Source organism: Argentina silus (genome assembly GCF_951799395.1).
Source record: "Argentina silus genome assembly, chromosome: X".
Taxonomy (NCBI): Eukaryota; Metazoa; Chordata; class Actinopteri; order Argentiniformes; family Argentinidae; genus Argentina; species Argentina silus.
This window is the reverse complement of record NC_139653.1, coordinates 36,871,413-36,893,817: the sequence shown is the minus strand read 5'-3', so window position 1 is coordinate 36,893,817 and position 22,405 is coordinate 36,871,413. Positions and strand designations below refer to the sequence as shown.

At 41.2% G+C, this 22,405-nt stretch overlaps 1 protein-coding gene across 1 annotated transcript in view; it reads right to left on the bottom strand.

Moving 5' to 3' along the window:
* Window positions 1-22,405, bottom strand: part of LOC310823252 (protocadherin-15-like) — a gene marked incomplete at both ends in the record, with an annotated part of 133,145 nt that overhangs the window by 28,684 nt on the left and 82,056 nt on the right. The window contains 7 exons of the mRNA XM_083696054.1: window positions 3,604-3,692; window positions 4,503-4,718; window positions 7,620-7,747; window positions 9,313-9,453; window positions 10,486-10,595; window positions 20,146-20,258; window positions 20,878-21,018. Coding sequence (XP_083552180.1) covers window positions 3,604-3,692; window positions 4,503-4,718; window positions 7,620-7,747; window positions 9,313-9,453; window positions 10,486-10,595; window positions 20,146-20,258; window positions 20,878-21,018 — 938 coding nt within the window. The remainder of the gene's footprint in view (window positions 1-3,603; window positions 3,693-4,502; window positions 4,719-7,619; window positions 7,748-9,312; window positions 9,454-10,485; window positions 10,596-20,145; window positions 20,259-20,877; window positions 21,019-22,405) is intronic.

Sequence of the window (22,405 nt, the reverse complement as noted above, 5' to 3'; positions counted from 1 at the left end):
AAATGAAGTGGTATACTGTAGCCGATATAATATACGATAGTTTAGGGAGTTTGTTCATTGTTATCACCTCTGCTTTTCCCCACAATGGTAATGGTAGGGCTGTCCATTTCTTAATATTGTCCCTAATAGTTTTGAGGAGACCTGGCCCATTTGCATCAAATATTTTATTGATTGGTGACCTGATGTTTATTTTGTCTGGCTTTGGTATTAGAGACATAGTGGCAGAACACATGCTCATTGGCATTGACTGATTTTCAATTATGTCATTGTATAGCAGAACAAGGAGGGGGAACAGTGTGTTCTGGAAACATTTGTATAATTCTATAGTATAACTACCATCATCTGGGGTTTTACCAGCTGAGAGGACTCTAATAGCAGAATTAATTTCAGTCTCCAGAACAGGTGCCTCCATTGCCTTCATGTCATTTTCGCTAAGGGTGGGGAGAGATATTTATTTAAAAAGATTGTACATGTCTTTATTATTTGGAGGACATTCGGATTTATACAAAATAAGAGTAAAACTCTCTAAAAGTTTAGTTAATTATTTTTTGATCACAAACCAAGGACCCATTACGATATTGCAAGGCTGGGATTGATTGTTTGTTTTCCAGCTGTTTGAGATTAAGTGCTAACATCTTGCCAGCTTGATCTCCTTACTCAAAGTATCTCCTACGTAATTGAAACAAGGCACATTTGCTTGTACATACAAAATTGCTTGTAGGTATGATCAAGAAAAGTTAATTCTGGGTTTATTTGGGTCCAGCATATGTTGTGGTTGTAAAATCTTAAATTCAGCCAACAGATTGTTTTTTATCTGAAGCATTTTTTTCTTTTTAGCTGAGTAGCAGCTTATGATCCATCCTCTGTATGTTGCTTTAAAAGATTCCCACTCTATTTGAACAGAGGGAACATAGTTTAAATTCATAATAATAAATTCAGACTTTCACTTTCATTATAGAAACAAATTTAGCATCTCTTAATAGAGAATTATTCTCCATTGTCTAGTTTGGTGGTTATTAACCGATAGAGACAATGACTGACAAGGGAGCATGGTCTGAAATAATTATACTATGAATCTGAGAGTCAGTCACATTTTCTATGAGAGATCTTGATAAGAAATAGTCTATTTGTGAACATGAATTATGGGCCTTAGAGTAAAATGTATATTCTCGAGAGTCGGGATTGACTAAGCATATACAGTGTCTTCGGAAAGTATTCAGTATTCAAAGTAATGCTGACATAGCTCATGCTGGTTTCCTAATCTACACAGTGTGTAATTGATCCCTATGCAAATCAGAGACCTTATAAAAACAAAGGTATTAATTCCAAAATTACATGAACTATTATCCTTGCATTAAGATGGACTGAATTCAACTTATTGAGTGACTTGTTGGTGACATTTTTGCATTTTAGCTAATTTTAAGAGTGTCACATCAAAGTGTCTGTATACTTATGTACATGAGGTATTTCTGTATTTCAATTTTAATATACTTACTGAAATTTCAAAAAACGTGTTTTTGCTTTGTCATTCTGGGGTATTGTGTGTGGATTGATGGCAAATTCTTTTAATTTAACCATTTTAAATTGAGTCTATAACACAACAAAATGTGGAAAAAGTGAAGGGGTCTGAATACTTTCTGAAGGCACTGTCAGTCAGTGCCAATGAGCTCTGCAAATACTTGATTAACCCATCTCTGTCTTAGCTTTAAATATCTGTCCCTGTTCAGATGTGTTTCTTGTAACATGGTATCACAAGTTAGAGATTTCAAATGCACATTTACATTCCAAGATATGAGTTTTAAAGTATTAGATCCCATTTGTCATTCTGTGTGTAATATCAACATGTCCAAATCCATTATAAGAAAGAAACAGGAGGCTTAGCCTAAATGCCAAACTAGTTTGTATTCTGTACTTGTGGGAGAGGGAGGGGTAGGGGACACACATGACATAGACAACATCGATAATGCCATACGACAAAATTGAGATAGATATCCCATCCATCTCTTATCCGTGAAAGAGCAGGTGTAGGCACTGCTATCCATGATAACCAGACCTTTATTTTAGTCATATATATATGGAAATAAAGTATAAGGAAATAAAGGAAACCTTGTTAGTAATAGGTGAAGTGATGGGTGGGGGTGGTCATTTCCTGTCTTTTGCAGCTTTTGATAACCTATAATTTCTCACTTAAAATGTAGTTTTTGGTCATAAATAACTTATAAATGCTGACATAGCTCATGCTGGTTTCAGTAAGACGTTCTGATCAGATAGTCCACATTGATTTCCTTCACAAGCATGTGCTACTGTATGTCACCCTTTCAAAAAGTATGACATTCATAGCTGAAACGCCTTGCTTGCAAACCCTTCAGGTGAGCCCCCCTATACCCTGTGTACCCACACATGTTGAAGTGCTCCACTCCAGCAATGATTGGAAAAACGGGCCGCAGTTTGTCTCTTCACCTCAGTCTCTTGCCAATATTGACACCTCAAATTGCAGCCAATAAAGGAGACCCTCTCATAGTGCTGCCGAGGCCGATAAACAGTACTCATGTAATAGGCTTGGCTCAGGCTGTGGAATGTCCCCAGGACTGAGCTAGCACTGGATGCCTTTCACATGACATCACAATGAATAGCTAAACACATGATGAATGGAATGTTTTCCAAGAGCGTTACAGAAGAGGAAACATCAATATCAAGGCTGACTACTACTAATCTTTATTTCCTTTTAGAACAGACTAATTATTAATCTAACTAGACTGGCACTGGAGGGCTGGACTGCCTGTAACTTTGTGTCTGTATCAGCTAATTCAGACCTGTGAGACCAGGTGATTGGAGTGTCTGGAAGGGTAATCAGTGATTTGCATAGCACATTAAGAGGAATAACATCAAGAAGAAAAGAAAGTGAACAGGCTCTGCGTTTGTGGTCCTAAGCTGCACTATAGGAATCATTGAAAAGAATTAGAAGTACTAACTTCTGTTTGTTCAAGTTGTTTTCCCTTCCATGAATTCTCAGAGCACTGTTTGAGTCTACTTAGCCAACACACTGCAAAATCATTAAAAGACAGTTGGCCTGCAGCCACAAAATGGTAGATGGCTAACCGTGACATCGAACTCAGTAGAAGTTTACTCTTTACCAGTTAGTCAGTTAGCATTTTGTTGTTGCAGGCCAACTGTGTTTGAATGATTTTGCAGTTGTTGGACAACAATGACTGAAAAAAAATGAAAGAATTATGAAAGCTAGCTACCAATTCTGTTTTTGATGAGTACAGCAGCATAAGGATGAAAAAAAAACAACCATAAATGATCCATTATTGTCAGAATCCTTCCACTGGTCTAGTAACATTTTCATTAGAGAAAAAAACACATTTTAAAAAGCCTCAAATATCTTGAAGAGTGTTCATGTATACATTTTGCATGTGAAAGTGATGAGGTAGCCGTGCTGATATTGTGAACATTGGAACGGATGGAATGCTTCTCGGCCAATCACAATGCTTGATTTCATCAACCTGTTGTAACAACCATCTTCTCTAGATGCACTGTTTGGAATGTTCTCCCTGGGTTTACGTTGAATGTTGCATTTTAAATTCACTGATTCACACTTACGCAATGAGCTGCTCCTTATTCTCTTCTACCACAGTGGGTGGAACATTGGACACCACCACCTGCATATCCAATGCATTGACCACTGAAACCTGAGAGAGAGAAAAAGGGAGAAAGAGAGAGAGAGAGAGAGAGAGAGAGAGAGAGAGAGAGAGAGAGAGAGAGAGAGAGAGAGACAAAACAAATAGAATGAGATGTAAATTTGGTCCATTGATGCTCAGTGTCCTCTTGGTGACCAAGTCAAGGCCCTTAATTGCCAGCTTGTATTGGTTCCATGTGCAAATCTAATGGCACTTAATTTTGATGGCACAGTAAGTGTAGGGGGGGGGTAGCCTCTGTGCTCTACAGCCAAATCTCCCATGCAGCCCCCATGAAGTTTCCCCTTGAAAATGAACTAGCAGTGCAGTGAAGCACCCGCTACTCTCACATATACAGGCAAGATTCAACACCGGCATTCTGTCTCATTACAGGCTTGTTAGTCTGACACACTGAGATGAGACGCAGAATCAGCCTGCCGACAGCCATCCCGGAAAACAACAGGGAATTAGGAGTATGCTGACAAATACTGTATATACACTGTAGTACACAGACAGCGACACAAACAAAGAGCACACACACACACATACATGCACGCTCACCATTACAAAAATTCACTTGGGTACAAATAGACTCCTAATGAATAAATCAGCATTAAGAATAACTGAGGTAAAGGTAAACTGACATCAGCTAATAAACCCATCACTACAGATTGGCTGTAAACTGTTACAGCATTGTGTGTCTGTGTGTGTGTGTGTGTGTGTGTGTGTGTGTGTGTGTGTGCGCGTGTTTGTGTGTGTGCGTGCGTGCGTGCATGCTTAAGTGAAGGCATGTGTGCATTGTTGTTACAGATGTCAAACACTCACCACCACATCAGCACTGCTGCTCAGGCCCTCTCCGTAGTCGTCGGTGGCGATGACCTCAAACCTGAAGTAAGACCTACGCATATTGCGGTACATGATAGCTGTCTTGATTATGCCTGTGTACGTCTCAATCACAAAGCTGTCCTGTCCATCAGTCGATGGAGGGATGATCAACCTGTATGCCATGGCACTGTAGTTCCCTGTGTCCACATCAGTGGCCTATCAATACACACACACACACACACACACACACACACACACACACACACACACACACACACACACACACACACACACACACACACACAAAGATATTGTATGCAATAACGAACTGATAATGAACACCAACAAACAACCAAACCCCAACATATATTTCTCTGGAGGATATTGGTGCAGTTATTGGCGCAGTTACTTCAGTTTGCGGTATAACTTCAGTCTCTGTGGTGCAGTAGCAGGTACAGGCAGGGCAGATAAATTGTGACTATGACCTGCATGCTCACACTGGCATCAATTCTCACAGTGCCTGTCTGCAGTGACATTGATTATTAGGTCCCAGTACTAGCAGAGAGAGGGAGGGAGGGATGGAGGGAGGGAGGGAGAAGAGGGTAAAAGAGCAAGCAATATCAAAATATATTTGATTTGATTTGAAATGAGACATTGGCAGAAAGCACGACTGTACACACCTATGCCATCTAGCACCCATATAATAACTAGGCTATAGTTTAACAATAGCTGCTATAGGACTGAAGAGGAGAATAATAATCTCTAAAACCGGTCAGTTTCAAACTGGGAAGTTGCCATAGAATATTTTCTCTGACAAAAAACTCAAAATGACACCCCAAATATCCATTCTTTATGCTATAGAGAACTTACTTACTTAATCCTGTTCATCCCTTATGGGCCTCAGTGAGTTCCCTACACTTATTTCTGTCCTTAGCAACGTGTTGTGCCTCGTTCCAAGAGAAGTTAATCGCTGCCAGCTCTTCCTCCACTGTCTTAGACCTCCCAATGGGATGGAGTTGAGTAAAAGCTCCACTCTCTTTCCCCATCCTTGTCTTGATGTCTTTTGAGATCCAGTTGTCTTTACTGATGAGACTGGCCTGGTATGTGAAATCATCTACAAACTCAAGTGTGGCATCATTTGCAAGGATAAGTGCATGGGGGGTGGCATTGATGTACATCACTTGGGTTTTAGAAGAGTTGATGTTGAGACCTGTCTGTCTGGCAAAGTTAACTAGTCTATCAGTTTTCTCCTACAGGTGGGAGTGAATGGTTGAGAGGACAGTGAGGTCATAGTATAGATCTTCCAGCTGGGAATACAGGGTCCATTGGATGCCTCTGGATTTGTCTGATGTGGTTTGGGTCATGATCCAGTTGATGGTGGTAAGGAAGAGGATGGGAGAAATGATGCACCCCTGTCTCAGTCCAGAATGCACAGGAAACCACACAGAGAGGGCATTTCCCATGATGACACTGCATAACACTGCATTCCCCATGATGATACTGTGATAGAATTTCCATTTTGGTCCTTGATAGGGGTTGCCTGGCTTGTATTTTTGCCGTATAGACTCTTTGTGATCTTGTAGACGGTGCTCATATCACACCTGGCTGCAGCTTTGTTTGCCAAATCCTCCACAAAGACCCTCTTGTCTCTCCTGGCACTCCTTTATTTCTTGGTGTTCAATAACTTCTCTTTCAATTGTTTACTTTCCTCTTTTCTCTGCCATGTGTCTCTCTATTATCCATTCTGTTTCCTTTCTGCTTAAAACCCAGGGCCTTTTCTGCTGTCTCCAGCTAGGTGTTCATGATGGTTCCAGAGGCAGTGATTTTTTTAGCTCAACAGCAAACTCCTTGGTTTTCTTTGGACATTTTAGCTTTGCGACATCCAGTTGTTTTTGGTGTCCTCCCTGTGGTCTCACTCTCATTAGCTTGAGCTTGATGGTAGCAGCAATGACATAGTGGCCACTGTAGGCATCTGCACTGCGGTAAGCCCTGCGGTAAGGCACATGTCACAGGTTCTGTCGTGACATGTGCCATTTTCCATTGATGATGAAGTTATCTATCTGGTTAGTGGTCAACTTCTTGAGCTTGTGTATGATTTTGTGTGGGAAGATTGTACCCCCAATGTCGCAGTTGTTGTTCATGCAGAGGCCGACAAGTCGTTCAGTTCATTTAACCACAGCCATGGGTCCCCATTTCTCTCTCAAAGTTGGTGTTGTCAAATCCCACTTTTGCATTAATATTGCCGAATATAAGGAGCATGTCATGCTGGGGTAGCTTGGAGACGGCCAGCTGGAGTTGTTCATGCCAATCCTCTTGCTCACTCACTGGTACCCATTCTAGTACTCTTCTTCCTTTCAGTATGGCCCTTATCCCCTCTTTCTCTTTTGACAGTATGGCCCTTACCCCCTCTTTCTCTTTTGACAGTATGGCCCTTACCTCCTCTTTCTCTTTTGACAGTATGGCTTGAATTTTTTTCATTTCGCAGAGGGCACTTTGATGTCTCATACATGGTGCGGACATTCCATGTTCCAAGTATGATCTTGGTTTTAGATTTTAGTAAGCTCTCCTTCACACTCCTGACTTCCGACACAATTCATTGGAACATAGTAGCATTCAAATGCACTACAATACACATCAACCCATGAATCATTCAACAAGGCATTCAAATAGCTCTGCTACTGCACCATAAACAACCCTAAACAAAACACATTCCAACCAAGAGTGTCTGTGCTGTATACACTGTACTATTCTGTATTGATTCCATGCTGTGGACATTGGTGTATTGTTGAAGACAGAAGAAAAACATTGGATTCACCTTTTAAGAAAGAAAGGTTAATTATAGTATATATTATTATATCATATCTCATATCATATCTCATGTCATATATATATATTGTTTTTACTGTTAATGCTACTCGACATAAACTTGATGGATTATAACTCATAATGCTACCCTTTCCGACAGTCTGCACTCATCTGTACCACAATTTACTATCAGAGAGCTATGTCATCACACTCACAGACAAAGTAGCATTAAGAGTGAGTATCAAACTTATTGCATTCCAGTCTTCCTGCCCAGAGTATCATTAACAGTGTGTTTTACTAATGCTTTCTCACCACTATCTTCAGCACAGAGGAGAATGTCTTGGCATCTTCTGCTACTCCGCCAATGTACAGCTGTCTGGTGAAGACAGGTGGGTGGTCGTTCTCATCCTGCACCTCGATAAACACCTTGGCTGTGTTGGCTGCCAAACAAAGCAACAATCACAAATCCACATGTCAAGCTCTTATGTAGACTCTATTAAAACCAATGCATACAACAATAACACAGGAATTAGTGTTAAAAATAATTTTCCAGTATCGCTCAAAGGAAGTTCTGTGTAAAGGAATTAAGTGTAAAACACCCCCCTGAACAATATGTTAAGAGTTTTAGGTTGTGAAAGATATTGTTGCAAAACCAAGATGCAGTCTGAATAGTAGATGAGTCTTCAGCCAGTGGATAAAGCTGTGTCTATTAGCTCTGTGAGAAGATACTCTACAGTATGTACTCTATAGACACTCTAACGTTGACTAAAAGATCAATACCTGCACTGTTTGTTTCTATGTTCCTCCTACTGTATTCTCATCCTGGAACCTGGCTGAACAGGTTTCACTTAATTCCAACAAAAGACAATCCAATGGAAAAGTGCACCTCAAGGAGAAGAGATGGTCGTGAGAGTAAACACACTCCACAGCTATTAGTCACAGCAACCTTTATTTATACAGTATAAATATGTACAAAGCTAGCACAACCCTACCCTGCCCGCAATGCAGTTTAGGTGAAAAATATGCACTGTCAAATGCCATTTTTCTTCTCGGCGGCGTTAAAGAAATGTAAAGTCATGTGGCATTGTGGCTAAGGACGTGCCAGGGGAATAGGACGAACAAAAACATAGTCCATCAAATCGGAGGCACAAACATGAGAGCCCACAGGGAAGACCTAGGGGAAGAGTAGCGAGGATTGCACACAGTACACTTCCTCTCTCTATGGCTCTTTTCATTCTTTTTCTCACTCTTTCTATTGTTCTGAAAGTGTTTTTCTTTCCTCCACAGTGGCTCCCTTATGGGAGATGGGGCACAAATAAGGACACACACACACACACACACACACACACACACACACACACACACACACACACACACAAATAGAGAAATTCACACAGTACAGCACACAGGTTCATTTACGCAGAGGAAACAGGTTCATTAAGAGGAGGGATGGGTCCCATGGTAGTCTGAGCTCTTGTGCCTTAAGTGCATTTTAATTTAGAGAAGTGTATTGATTCTTATCATTTACTCTTCATTGTGTGTGTGTGTGTGTGTGTGTGTGTGTGTGTATGTGCGCGCACGCTTGGGCGTTTGGGCTTATTGGACTTATTGGGCTGTGACAAGCTTGATCGGACAATAAAGCCCTGTTCTGCTCTGACTATTAGAACTCAATAAAGTTTTAATAAAAAAGAGATTTCAGAGCATGGTGCCCTGATCTGCATGACAAATGTTAAAGAGGGATCAACCAAGGTCAGCTAACAGCGGATTTCACCCAGGGGTGGGTGGATGGAGGTGGGGCGGGGTGGTGGTCATTGATGAAATCAAATGTCAATGAAAGGTCCTCGAGTAGTGAAATGCCACTGCAATAACACCCTTTACAGGACCAGTAAAACCTTTAATATGTACATTCTCAGAATACCTGCGAAATGACCACTACAATCAACCATAGTTTAGACGTTGACAATGATTATGAGTGCCAGCTCCCTGTGCCAGATCAATGACTTACTTTTGGAGGGCACGCGTAGGTTGGACATGACCACTAACATAGAGTCGGCCTGCACCCTAAGCACATAGCTGGTGACTGTCTCATAGTCCAGGGGTTTAGCTGTGGAGATCACTCCTGTCCGGTTGTTCACCTGAAAATCACCTGGAACCACACAGAGAGGGAGAGAACATGAGAAGGACACAGGCAGCATTCAGAATCAGAAAGAATTAACAATGGATTACAAAAGCCAAGAGCCCAAAACATAACAGGCGTAACAGACAGAATTCAAACCCATTCTACCACATAGAAGAACCAAGTGTCTACCATTACACCAAGAGGACATACTCAATAGCCGGCTTTCCACAGTGCTTACGCCGTTCGTGCCAGTGCGTGTTAAGGCCAATTGCGTGTCAAGGACAATTGCTTTTCCACAGTCACTCCCGGGCTTCAACGGAGCTTACTCCGGGCTTATTTGGTGCTTAAAACTCGGCTTTTAGCCTCCCCCCCTGGTCCTTATGAGGCGAAACAGGCTAGGGGCTCTACCCTATCATCCAAGTGCTTTAGTTGGCCAGTGAACTTGGCGGGTGGTAGCTTGCTGTAACTACACAATGGAATTTATTTGAATAGCGCTCAAACCTAATAGCTTACAGCTGAAATGTTACACTAATTGCTTAAGTTATCAGAACCTGTTGGGAACTGAACTGTAGAATGAACTGCAGAATGTTAACAAACTGGAGATCATATACAGAGCAGGACTAGAAAGCCCAGCAGTGGAAATTCAAATAGCTCGTTCACTAGGCTTGAAGCACCGGCCTTGGCAAACACTGGCACCACTGTTGAAAAGCAGCTGTTGTCTCAGGCAGCTATAGAGATACATTTTGTTTCGGTATGTGTGGTAACTTTGAATCTTGTGTAACCTATTATTTTTTACATTTGTTTTTGTTTAAAAAATATAGCACACAGACACAGACAGAGAATAAGACTGTGACACAGAATAAAGTCCTCTGTGGTTGTACAGCCTGCTCTCTCTCTCTCTCTAGACCAACCTGCTCCATGGCTGCTGCTTCACAAGAGTAGAAATCAATATAGTTCACCATGCCCCCCCCCCCCCCATCTTGGTTTCCCATTGTCCCACTGTGCTTTTCAGACCCTCTCAGAGGGTTATTTTCTGGAGAGTGTAGGGGGTGTACTCACCGGCCTCATTTCCTCCTACAATGGAGTAGAAGATGGTCTGGTTGATGGCTGCAGCGAGGATGGAGCCAACTTGTGTCCCTACTGGGGCCAGCTCACTGACGGGAGAGTACCTGAGGATGGAGGTCATACCAGATAATGTAAAGTAGAGCCCACTCCCTCAAATGCTCCACACATACCTTTATTGGCTTTTTTTGTCATTACTAGGTAAATCACAGTAGACATGACAAATCATCCCCCATACAAAAACTAAAAATAGAAATAACTCTGCAAAATCCATTGTTTAACAAACAGACAAATAACAAACTGATGAATATGACCTCCTAAAAGTTATCCTGTAAGAAGAGAATTGTTCATTCACACCTACAAATGTGTTGTAACAGTACTGAACTTCAAATTAAAGAGCAACTGTGGAGGCACGTCATGTATCCTAACATTGTCAAAATAAAAAACAAAGATAGCTACAATTAACTTGATATTTTGTTCTGGGATCAGCATGAGGTGTTACTACCCTGATAGGTAAAACAATGGCTAAATGTTACAGCTAACAAGCATGACTGACTATCATAGATGAGTACGGAATCTATATTAGGAAGTCATCAGGTCTCACACAAAACTGTGTCAGTCTCCCACAAAACCGCATCACTTCTCATCCCAAATGTTCTCATTCTCATACCTTCGTCGAAACAGCATCATTCCACCTTGAGTAAGGCATCGGTTATCATCCGTGAATCAACACAGTGTCATCCTCAGGTGTCAGTTATTATTTTCATTTCTCAAACGACATCTACTTTGCTGTGGTAGCTATAGCGTGGAAAACACAGCTTTGACTAGCTTTGTAATCATTATTTGATAAGCCGATAGCTAGCTATAACGGTCAGCTTTCTGCAAAGAGTTTTATTTGATGCCTTACTCGAGGTGGAATGATGCTGTTTCGATGAAGGTATGGAAATGAGAATGTTTGGGATGAGAAGTGAGGCAGTTTTGTGTGAGACTGACGCAGTTTTCTGTGAGAACTGACGACTTCCTAATATGGATTCCGTAGATAAGAGTGCATTCATACTCCAATCTATGTATGTCAGATCATTTTGACACCACTCTCAATAGCGCTGAATGCTAGAGTGTCAGTTAGGGCTGATTCAAGTTGATAATGCCATCTCATTGGTTCACAGAGTGTGTGTGTGTGTGTGTGTGTGTGTGTGTGTGTGTGTGTGTGTGTGTGTGTGTGTGTGTGTGTGTGTGTGTGTGTGTGTGTGTGTGTGTGCGTGTGTGTGTGAATGTGTATCTTCCCCCCTGCGTCTCTCTCAGACTAGTTCCACTTCACACCACAGTCAATATCAAGAGACACAAAGCCATGACAGCTTTACAAGGACAAGTAGCATTCATGTCATAATCCAGTGGATTATGTACACTAAACTCCAGTCAAAGTCAGTGTTAGGGAACATTCCGGTGAGACGGAGCAAGAGATTGTTAAGCTCTTCCTTATTGTAAACGTTATTGGTGCCCTGAGGCTGTTCAAACCATTGTGTAACTGAGCTTTCATTTCATCTAGTCTTTTCTGACCACACAAACTCTTTATAACATGCATAATAAAATGAGCCTAAAGGTACAAGAGAACATCACAGAGAGTCAGAGTTTGACTCCAGGGTTTGTTCTTCTTTTTAATAGCACAGCTCTTCCTTATTCAATTTCCAATGTTGAACGTGAAGGTCAGATTGAAGTTAAAACACACTGGGAAATAGAAAGTCCAATGTCTTTGTTCATATAAAACATAGTAATCTTTTAGTAAAAAGTTGCAATAATCACGTAGCCACCGCAGTGTCAGTGTAGTTATTGTACACAATCTTTCATCATTTACCCTGTTGCTGTACCCTGTTCCTAATGGACAATCACCTATGAGGATCCAGCCTCTCTCTCATCTCTTTTAAGAAGACAGGGGTAAACATGTTTTACAGCGAGAGCACAGTGAGTTCAGTCATGCTGCAGGTTTTGCACAGGAAATAGCCTGTTAATGTGCACCGTATCATACGTTTCACATTCCATTCCATCCTTCTAGATCTTTCATTGATCTGTGTATACTCAATCATTTTTAATGAAAATAGTCTTTTACACACAGACTTTACAGTTATGCTTACTATAATAACAATGTAATAACTTGATTATTAAGTTAAAATGATAAGTACTCACCAATTGGTAATATTTTATTTTTTTAATCAAAAATAACTCAATGAAGTCTTTAGGATACAATGAAAAGTGACAAAACACAGGGAAATTTGTTGGTTGCACCTCATATTGAGAGATTTAAAAGGATTACATTGAACATATATATTAATTATATATAGAAAACTGAAAAATATGTAGCAATAGAATTTTAATTGTTATTCAGACCTACTTAAATATTTGGTTGCAAAAACAGTGCGAATGTCAGGAAAAAACAGATTATAAAATACTTTGTTTGATGACCTGAGGTGGCCAAATAACATTTTCTTCTTTTTTTTCTTCTTTCATTATAACTTTATTTAAATAAAATTAAAAACAAAGTTTGTTTTTTTAAAAAGCTTTAGACCCAATTTCAACTCCATTCAGGAAAGGCCCATCTGTAATTCTCTTGTGGACCACTTGGTTTAGCATGGAATTGTGAGGGATCTCACTTCTGCTGCTTCGACTACTGGCCACTAGAGGTCACTATTGACTCTTTTTGTTATTTTCCTTGTTCACCTTGTTTTGGAGTAATTGGTTACACCTGTGTCTTATTTTCTCCCCAGCATATAAGCCTGGCTCATTTATTACTTTGTGTTCAGTCTTTAACTTTTTGTGTGTACCTGCGCTATCCTGCAAATCTAAGTAAAGTCCACGTTTTGATTATTGCAACTTTGAGTCCTGCCTCCTTAGGCATCTCCTACTGACCTCCACTGGTGCATCCTGCGCCTGTTACCCAGCAAGGCAGGGACCTACGACTGGCTGCTCCAGAGCGTTATAGCGGTAATCCGGGTGAATGTCTGGGGTTCCTGACACAATGCTCTCTGATATTTGAGTTACAGTGTGCCATGTTCCCTAATGATCATACTAAAGTAGCCTATATAATTTCAGTACTCACCAGTAGGGCTCTCTCTTGGTCCAAGGCTATTTGGTACCAGCAGACATCCTTATGCTCCAGCTACCAACTCTTCATCAGGGAGATGAGGAGGGTCTTCGATCATCCTCTCATCGGACACGAAATTCGCCAAGGCTCACAGAGTGTGATGGACTTTGCCATCAAGTTTCGCACTCTCGCTGCCGACAGTGGATGGAATCCTGAGGCTCTTATCACCGCTTTTCGCCATGGTCTCACTGATGAAATTAAGGATTACCTGGCTTTCCAAGAGACAGTTTATGATTTTTATTCTTTTTATTCTTTTGTAGATGTGTCCATTCATGTGGATAATCATATATAATCATATACGGGAGAGACGCCGAAAGCACCGGTCTACAGTTTCCTCACCCCCCGAGTCCCGAACAGCTCAGTCAGTCAACAGTCATCGCCCGAGCACCGACGAGTCTTCCCGAGTCCCCCTCGGTCTACGGCCGAAAAACCTATGCAGTTGGGGAGAACCCGACTCACTCAACCAAGACAGGATTGTAGGATGAGGGAGAGATGTTGCCTCTACTGTGGGGTACCAGGCCATTTCCACTCATCCTGTCCAGAGCTCTTGAGAAAAGGACAGACTTGCCTGGTGGAGGGAGACCTGACAAGTCCTATCATCTTCACCAAGTCTTCTAGGTCCGGTGTCCTATTGACAGCCTCCGCAACTTCATGGACATCGGCTTGGCTAATCAACTCAAGACTCCCCTGGCCAGTCTCGACCGACCTGTCACTGTTACTGCTCTTGGGTTCCGGACGGGTTTGCCACCTCACCATTCGGTGCTGTGGTAGGATGGGGGCCCACCTTTCATGCCATCTGCATCTTCCCTAGATCTTCTTCTCAGTCCCTCCGGTCTCCAGTACCTCCCAAGTTGTCCTGAGTTTCCCCCGAATACGCTGACCTGAGTGAGGTTTTCAGTAAGAAGAGGGCCACATCTCTTCCCTGCCATCTACCTTATGACTGTGCTATTAACCTACTTCCTGGTTCCTGTCCCCCCAGGGGTAGAATCTTCTCTCTCTCTGCTCCCGAGACGGCGGCTATGGAGGAATACATCCGTGACACTCTCACTACTGGATTCATTCGCTCCTCCACCTCACTGGCTGGCGCTGGATTCTTATTTGTGGGGAAGAAGGATGGGGGTCTCCGCCCGTGACTGTTAAAAACTGTTCCCCCTCCCGATTATGTCCAGTGTCTTCAAACTTCTCCAGGGGGCAATGGTCTTCAACAAATTAGATCTCCACAATGCCTAATACTTGGTCCGTGTCCGTGAGGGAGATGAGTGGAAGACTGCCTTCAACACGGCCACTGGTCACTATGAGTATCTGGTCATGCCTTTTGGACAGGCTAACACTCCAAGCATTCATTAACGACATCCTCAGAGATATTCTCAATGGATTTGTCTTTGTCTACCTGGACGATATTCTCATCTTCACGAAGATGCCCTACAAACACATTCTACATGTGAGGCAAGTCTCGCAACGCCTCCTGAATAACCATCTCTTTGTCAAAGTGGAGAAGAATTGATCCTAAACATAGTTCGCATACTATTTATTACAGTATACAATGCTCTCAAGCTGCTTATTCCCCAAAACACTGCCAAATGTACTACTTATGTGCCTTTACATCTTAGAATGCATTGGATGTGCCTTTGCATCTCTGAGGCCACAACACATGCATTTCAAGACAATTTAAAAGGACAGCTTTTAACTAAGTTATCTGTGACATCCTATGGTCATAGAAACGTATGTACTACGCCTTTTAGCATCCCATTGAGCATCACATCAATACACAAGCAGAGATGCTACGACCTACACCTGGGCTCTTGGGGTCTAAGCTGTTCATAGCCTTCGCTAATCAAAGATAGAATGATTTACACTCAATTACAAGTCAAACTAATTCATAACAAGTGTCGGTTTTAAGTGGACACTTTAACAAGGACACTTAAATAGCACTGAATTTACCTTGACTTTGTTGTACACAATACACATGTGTGCCTGGGTGAGTATGTATGCATGTTTGTATGTTTGTATGTTTGTGTGTATGTATGTATGTATGTATGTATGTATGTATGTATGTATGTATGTATGTATGTATGTATGTATGTATGTGTGTGTGTGTGTGTGTGTGTGTGTGTGTGTGTGGGTGGAGGTTCATGGGTAACCATGACAAGGTAGATATTCACACCAACTACTGAGCAGTTTTGTTTTCAGCCCACAGATAAACTGCACAGGGGTAAATTCAAGTCAATACTGAGATGTAGGAGGCTAACAAGGACATTAAATTAATGGGAGCCAAACAGTGGGCATACTCTAGGATTCAATTATATATAGTGCAGAAGCATTTACCTTAGATCAGGAACAGGGGGACTGTTTCTACTGCTTTTCAAATTCATATAATGGGGGGTAGAGGATGAGAAAGGATGAACATCCAGAGGAGGGAGAGAGCGAGAGAGAGAGAGAGCGAGAGAGAAAGAGAGAGAGAGGCTGTACAGTAATTCCTGGGAACTTTAAAATGACAAACCCAGGAATAGCAAGGTGAAGAGCAACAAAACTAAAATAACTGCAGTTAAACAGAGGATAATGTGCCTTTAGTGGTAAAGCCGTGATTTGTGCATTGACTGAGACTGAGATGTAAGAGAATGGCAAAGAAAATCTCACACATAATGTATACAGTCTGTCACTGTGCTGGCTGCATGCTGATGTGTGGCTGTGTCGATTCACACGTGTGTGTGTGTGTGTGTGTGTGTGTGTGTGTGTGTGTGTGTGTGTGTGTGTGTGTGTGCAAACTATATTAGTATTCAAGTGCCATCTGTATGATATCTGTTTCTATCACAAAACAACTCATCCAACTGATGTTGTGTATATGACTATATCAATCCTGGTCTGTATAGTAGCCTAAAGTTAGTCAAGCATGTTGCCTTGTGTGTTAGGGTGTCCAGCTAGCCATGGAGAGAATACAACAGCATTTGGTCAATGGATATACAGTACCCTCACTTTATCATCCAGTAAAAATCCTGCAGCTTCAATTCCAAACTACCATTTTAGTCATGTCATTTAATAAAACAATAATGCCCTTGAGGCCATAATTTAGCGCCAATATTTTCATGGGTACTGTAGAGTGAGTTGTTCGAGACGATGCGCAGCGGAGTGCCGGCAAACCCCTACCAAGTGACAATATTGATGATAAATCACAGCCTTGAGGGCATTATTGCTTACAACGGTTACACAACAAATCTGAAAATTGTGACAAGAAAGCTATGCTTTAAGTATTTATTTTGTAATAGATTGTGGTGGTTTCTTTTACTACAGTATTTGTATTGTTGTTTTTACTGACTGTGCTTTTTCTTTTTTTATGTATCTATTCTTGTTCTCTCCATGAAATGTACTGTATTTTAGTACTCAGAAACGTGATATACAAAATAAATGCATTACTATTATTGTTATTGTTATTGTTATTGTTATTTTTATTATTATTATTATTATTATTATTATCATTATACATATATCTGGTAATTGCTTTGCCGTGAAATAAAGTGGTATCATTATTTTCTTATTCCATGTTTTGTCTCTAACATGCACTCAGGGAACCCTGTTTTAATTAATTTAAATGTGTCTCACAATTCTCACATCTGCAGCTATATTAGCAGTAGTGACAAAGCAAGACCAGTCCCAAGCTAGAGGATATTAGCACAGCATGGGGACTATCCACTGACTCACAAGCTTCCTATGATGATCTCATAGTAAAACCTGTCACAAACACATGACTCACAAATCAGAACAGAGCAAGCATATAGAGAGAGAACATGGTATTCACATCTTAGGGAAAGTTAAGTGTAACTGAACCAGATAGAAGTGAATTGAAATGATTTAGGTCTAAAGTATTTACCAGGCAGGGCAAGGTGATAGTGTCACTTATCACCATATTAGAGTGAATACTTAAAAACAGTGCTGGTGACCTTTTCTGTGGGTTTGCCAAAGGTTTAGGCACTGACCTTTATCTGATATTTTGAGATTAGCAACTTAGAGTTGATGTGTCTGCTTAGCAGTGAGAGGTAAAGGCCATGGTACCTGGCTGGTTCAAGGCTCAAGCCAGCATCTTTAAACCTGCCCTGGAATATCACACACTGTAGACAGTATAATACAGTATAGCTATAGAGACAATCTCTCAGTAGTGAGTGTGTGTGTGCGTGTGTTTAATCAGTCTAGACAGGACAGATATTTAGTGCATTTCGTGCTAAAAACTAAACAATTATAGCATCTTGACTTTTGTTAATTATAGCCATGGCCATCTATGGACAATATCTTATTAATTAAGCTTTGCTTTTGGGTTGTAGGAGTGAGGCTAGACTTCCATGCAATCACAATAAAATGTGACTGTCAAAACACAATCATATTAAAAAGTTGCTTCTAGCAATATGCATGAAAATTTATACGTGTAATTAAACAAGGTATTAAATCCGGTTCTGTGTCTACGGTTGTTGTAGGTACACTAATATGTGGTCAATACATACTGTATTTAATTAAATAGGGCTAGAACTCTGCATGAATATGTTTGGACTACTAAATAGATGGAGGGGATGAGCAAGTTTTAATTAGGGGTTGTGGAGCTGTAGCCACAGCTTACCTGAAAACTGCTCTCACTAACAGACAGGCTTTGGGAAGACAAACAACGTCTTCTGTGGGGCGCTTAGAGAATCTTTTTATGTTGTGGGTGATGGGGCAAAGATAGAGTGATGAGAGAGGAGGTAGGGGGTTTGAGACCAGACCGGAGACCCTCTCTGGGTGTGGAGCTGTACAGCAGGAGAGAGCTACAATACTGTAGCAGCTGGCTAATGATTCAATGGGTCATCATTTATAGAGGGCTTACTACAGTTCTGTATGATTAGAATTGTCAATGATGCGCCCTACAGAGCTGTGAGCCCATGATCCCGACCTTCTGTGTGTGTGTGTAGGACAGAACACTCATTCAATCGCTAATCTATGGCTGCTGTGCCTGTGTATTGCTTTGATCAATCATTGTATAATGGAGAGAAAACGGAGAACATGAGCACACACAAAAAACTCACACTCACTCACTCCACACACACACACACACACACACACACACACACACACACACACACACACACACACACACACTTGATTCTAGCATCTAGTGGTCAGCAGAACTACAAACTACAGAGGATTTAGTCAAATTTGAAATCTAGAGCCCAGGCTACACAAACCAGCATTAATGTATCGACCAGGAATTCACATACTTGGACTTATTCACATACAGGTCTGTCTAATCATTAGACTCTCTGTATCAATTCTAATGGAATTTGATATGCATTAGACTCTAATGCATAAAGGCATATCAAATTCCATTAGAATTGATAGAGCGAGTCTATACCTTCACTGACAATTATAGCTGGAAATCAAACCTGAGTTAACAAGCTTTCAAGAGCTTTCAGAGACTCTTCTGAGAAGGACAACTTTACTAAAAGACTGGAAGCCAAATAAACTGACTGGAAGCCAAATAAACTGACTGGAAGTGGAACCTAATAGATGCTGTTGCGCAATTGCTCCACCAAACAAAATTCTTTGTCAATGTAAAGATATGAGGTGACGTTCTGCAGAAATATCATCATCAAACTCCACAATGCTAATCTTAAGGCTTTAATTATATGATTAAACTCCCTCCATCCTTGTTTTCAAATCAATACAGCTAAGCAAACTAGGCTCTGCCTCAGTCCATCACGGCACTTGTGGGGGAGTGAGAAGTATAGATTTGATCCCACCTCTCTCTCTCTGCCAGTATTCAACATTTTCAGCTGGCTAAAAGACTCTCTTAATAATCTCAGGAGGAGCCTGACTTTGCCCTCAGAGGGAGATAAATGTTGTGGTTTACTGTGCTGATTATCAGAAGCGTCTAGCTTCGAGCACAAATACATATTTATATACAGTCCTCATTATACAGTCAGAGGGGGAAAAAGAGATCTGAAAAAAATTATTCTAGAACACTGGAATTTTTACAAACTGTTCCAAGCAGTCGGTGTCTTCAGTCATTTCAAAACATCTACTCAGTTTTTACAAACACCTCAAATAGAATTGTAATACATGCTTGGACTGCTAACATAATCACACAGTAATATCTGCTAAATAATAAATAGTCAATGAAGGCTAAACTTAATGTAATATGAGATGGCCCAGATATATTATTGAAAATGTTTTTAAATATTTACAAAGGCCTCACTGAGGCTGAATGGGGAATGAGGCCTGATGTGTAAATGTGTGACGAGGTGATGTTGTGTTACTGCTCACTACCAGTAAACATGTTCATCTGCACCTCCATTCCTTTCCTGTCATGGAATATTGCAGTAAATCACCTGCTGTAGTATGCATGTATCGTCATGTCCAAGTAATTCACACCCAAACCATGATCTACCTGTGTGTATGTGTGTGTGTGTGTGTGTGTGTGTGTGTGTGTGTGTGTGTGTGTGTGTGTGTGTGTGTGTGGGTGTGGGTGTGGGTGTGGGTGTAGGTCTGTGTGTATATCTTACTTGTACTCCTCCTGAGTGAAGATAGGTATGCGGGATGGCTGGAGGACAGTGATCTCAACCAGGGTGCTGTTCTCCTTCACTGGCTCTCCATCATCATAGGCTATCACAAAAAGCTGGGGAAACACACACACACAAACTTCTTACTAACCACCCTAAATCTAGCTTGGTCGCCAGTTTTTGCAATGAAGAGGATTTTTGTCAGCAGAAAAGCAGAAACAGATTTAGGGACCACCAGGTCTCACATACACACACCTCCAAGAGAGCTTTGTATAAGTGTATTGATCTGCATTCTGCAGACTGAGGAGATGAGAGAGACAGTGTGGGCGTCCCAGAGTCTCATCCTCATTAGGACCTAATATCCCTCAACACCTGCTCCTTCTGCTGGCTGCCACAGTTACGCCTCGCTCAGAACACCTTCACAGACACTCAGACGACCTTCAGTGGGACTGTGTGTGTGTGACCTGCATACTATTGGATAAACCCATGCAGGTACACTCTAAATTTATGCAAGGGGCGCAATGGTAATGTTCTGAAAAGTGGGATTTCTATTACACTAGTTCAGTCGACAGACATTTCTGACCCATTGGTCTGTATAAAAACGAATACCAAAAAGAACACTGTTATTTGCATTATCAGTGAGCACAGGTTTACATATATACAGGTTTATAGGTTTTTTACATAACTGTACAAATGTGTATAGGAGTATCATTATAAACATCATCATCATCATACTTTAAAGGTGACGCTGGGCTCCTCATTAAGGTTGACCCGAGTGATGACCCTTCCAGACTCCTCCTCCACTTCAAAGATGCTCCCACTGTAAGGCGATTGGTCCAGGTCCACTCTGTAGCGCACAAAACTGGCCGGAGTACCCTGGGACACACAACACACAAGCAAATCAGATTCCCCAGTTATTGCATTTCTTTTTCTTTTTCTACCTATCTACAGTACTTTACTGTATATAATAGACTTAGAGAGAGTATACACTACTTTACTGTATATAATAGACTTAGAGAGCGTATACAGTACTTTACTGTATATAATACACTTAGAGAGCATATACAGTACAAGTCTTCTTGAGCAAGGTTACTCATCAAGCAAGCATAACACTGCAACCTACCCCTACCAGTCCAACATCTCTACAACATTACTACACTACAGCATTGTTTCAGCAAGATTACACCTCATCATATTACCCTGTACCATATTAACTGATTCATCCCTACTCACTTTCTGCTGGAATTATACACCCCCCCCGCCCCTCACTCCACTATGCCCCTGTCGCCCAATTAAATCCACTTAAAGCTGTGAATGAAAGCTAGGACGTTAATATGACCCCTTGATTAAGATTAATCATGGTTTCAGATTGCTGATTATCTCATAACTATCTCATTCAATTATATCCCTTTGGACCTATTTTTTTCTGTATCATCATACTGTCATCAATAAAGAGGAACTGCAAATTCAGGTCTCTGAAGCCCAAACAGGTTTACTGTGTAGACAGAGGTTAGAGAGGGGAATTATTTTGAAGGATGAGTGTGTGTGTGTGTGTGTGTGTGTGTGTGTGTGTGTGTGTGTATGTGTGTGTGTGTGTGTGTGTGTGTGTGTGTGTGTGTGTGTGTGTGTGTGTGTGTGTGTGTGTGTGTGTGTGTGTGTGTGTGTGTTTGTGTGTTTTCTACCTATAAAGTAGAAAACATACAATGAACATACAATGAACATATAATGAATGAAAAGCTTTTTGTTCGGTAAACAAAGAGGACAAATACAGGTCACAAACTATTGTTCCTCTGTGGACAATTTCCTTGCATGGCATATATTTTCCTCCTCAACAACACATATAAATAGTGTAGTGCAGGGGTGCCCACATTTTTTCAGCTTGCGAGCTACTTTCAAAATGAAAGGTCAATAACCAGGTCAAAATGATCTACCTACATTAAAAAATGCTATATATGACACGTGACCCGTAGAAGATAAGCGATCTCAGACTGGCCGCATTGTACGTCAATCAAGTGGCGCACTCACACTGGCTCAATTGCCTCATACCGTGCTGAAGCACAAATGTCGTAATCAACGTATTGGGCACCCCTGCTGTAGTGTCTTATACTTGGAAACATGAACAAAGTTGGACACACCGGGTCAATTCCCAAACTCAAAATAGGATGACCATAAGCTGATCTCTTGTCAATTCAGACACAAATGTGAAAGAGATGATCCTAAATGCAACCAAGATTCATCCTGTGCCTAAATACTTATCAAGAAG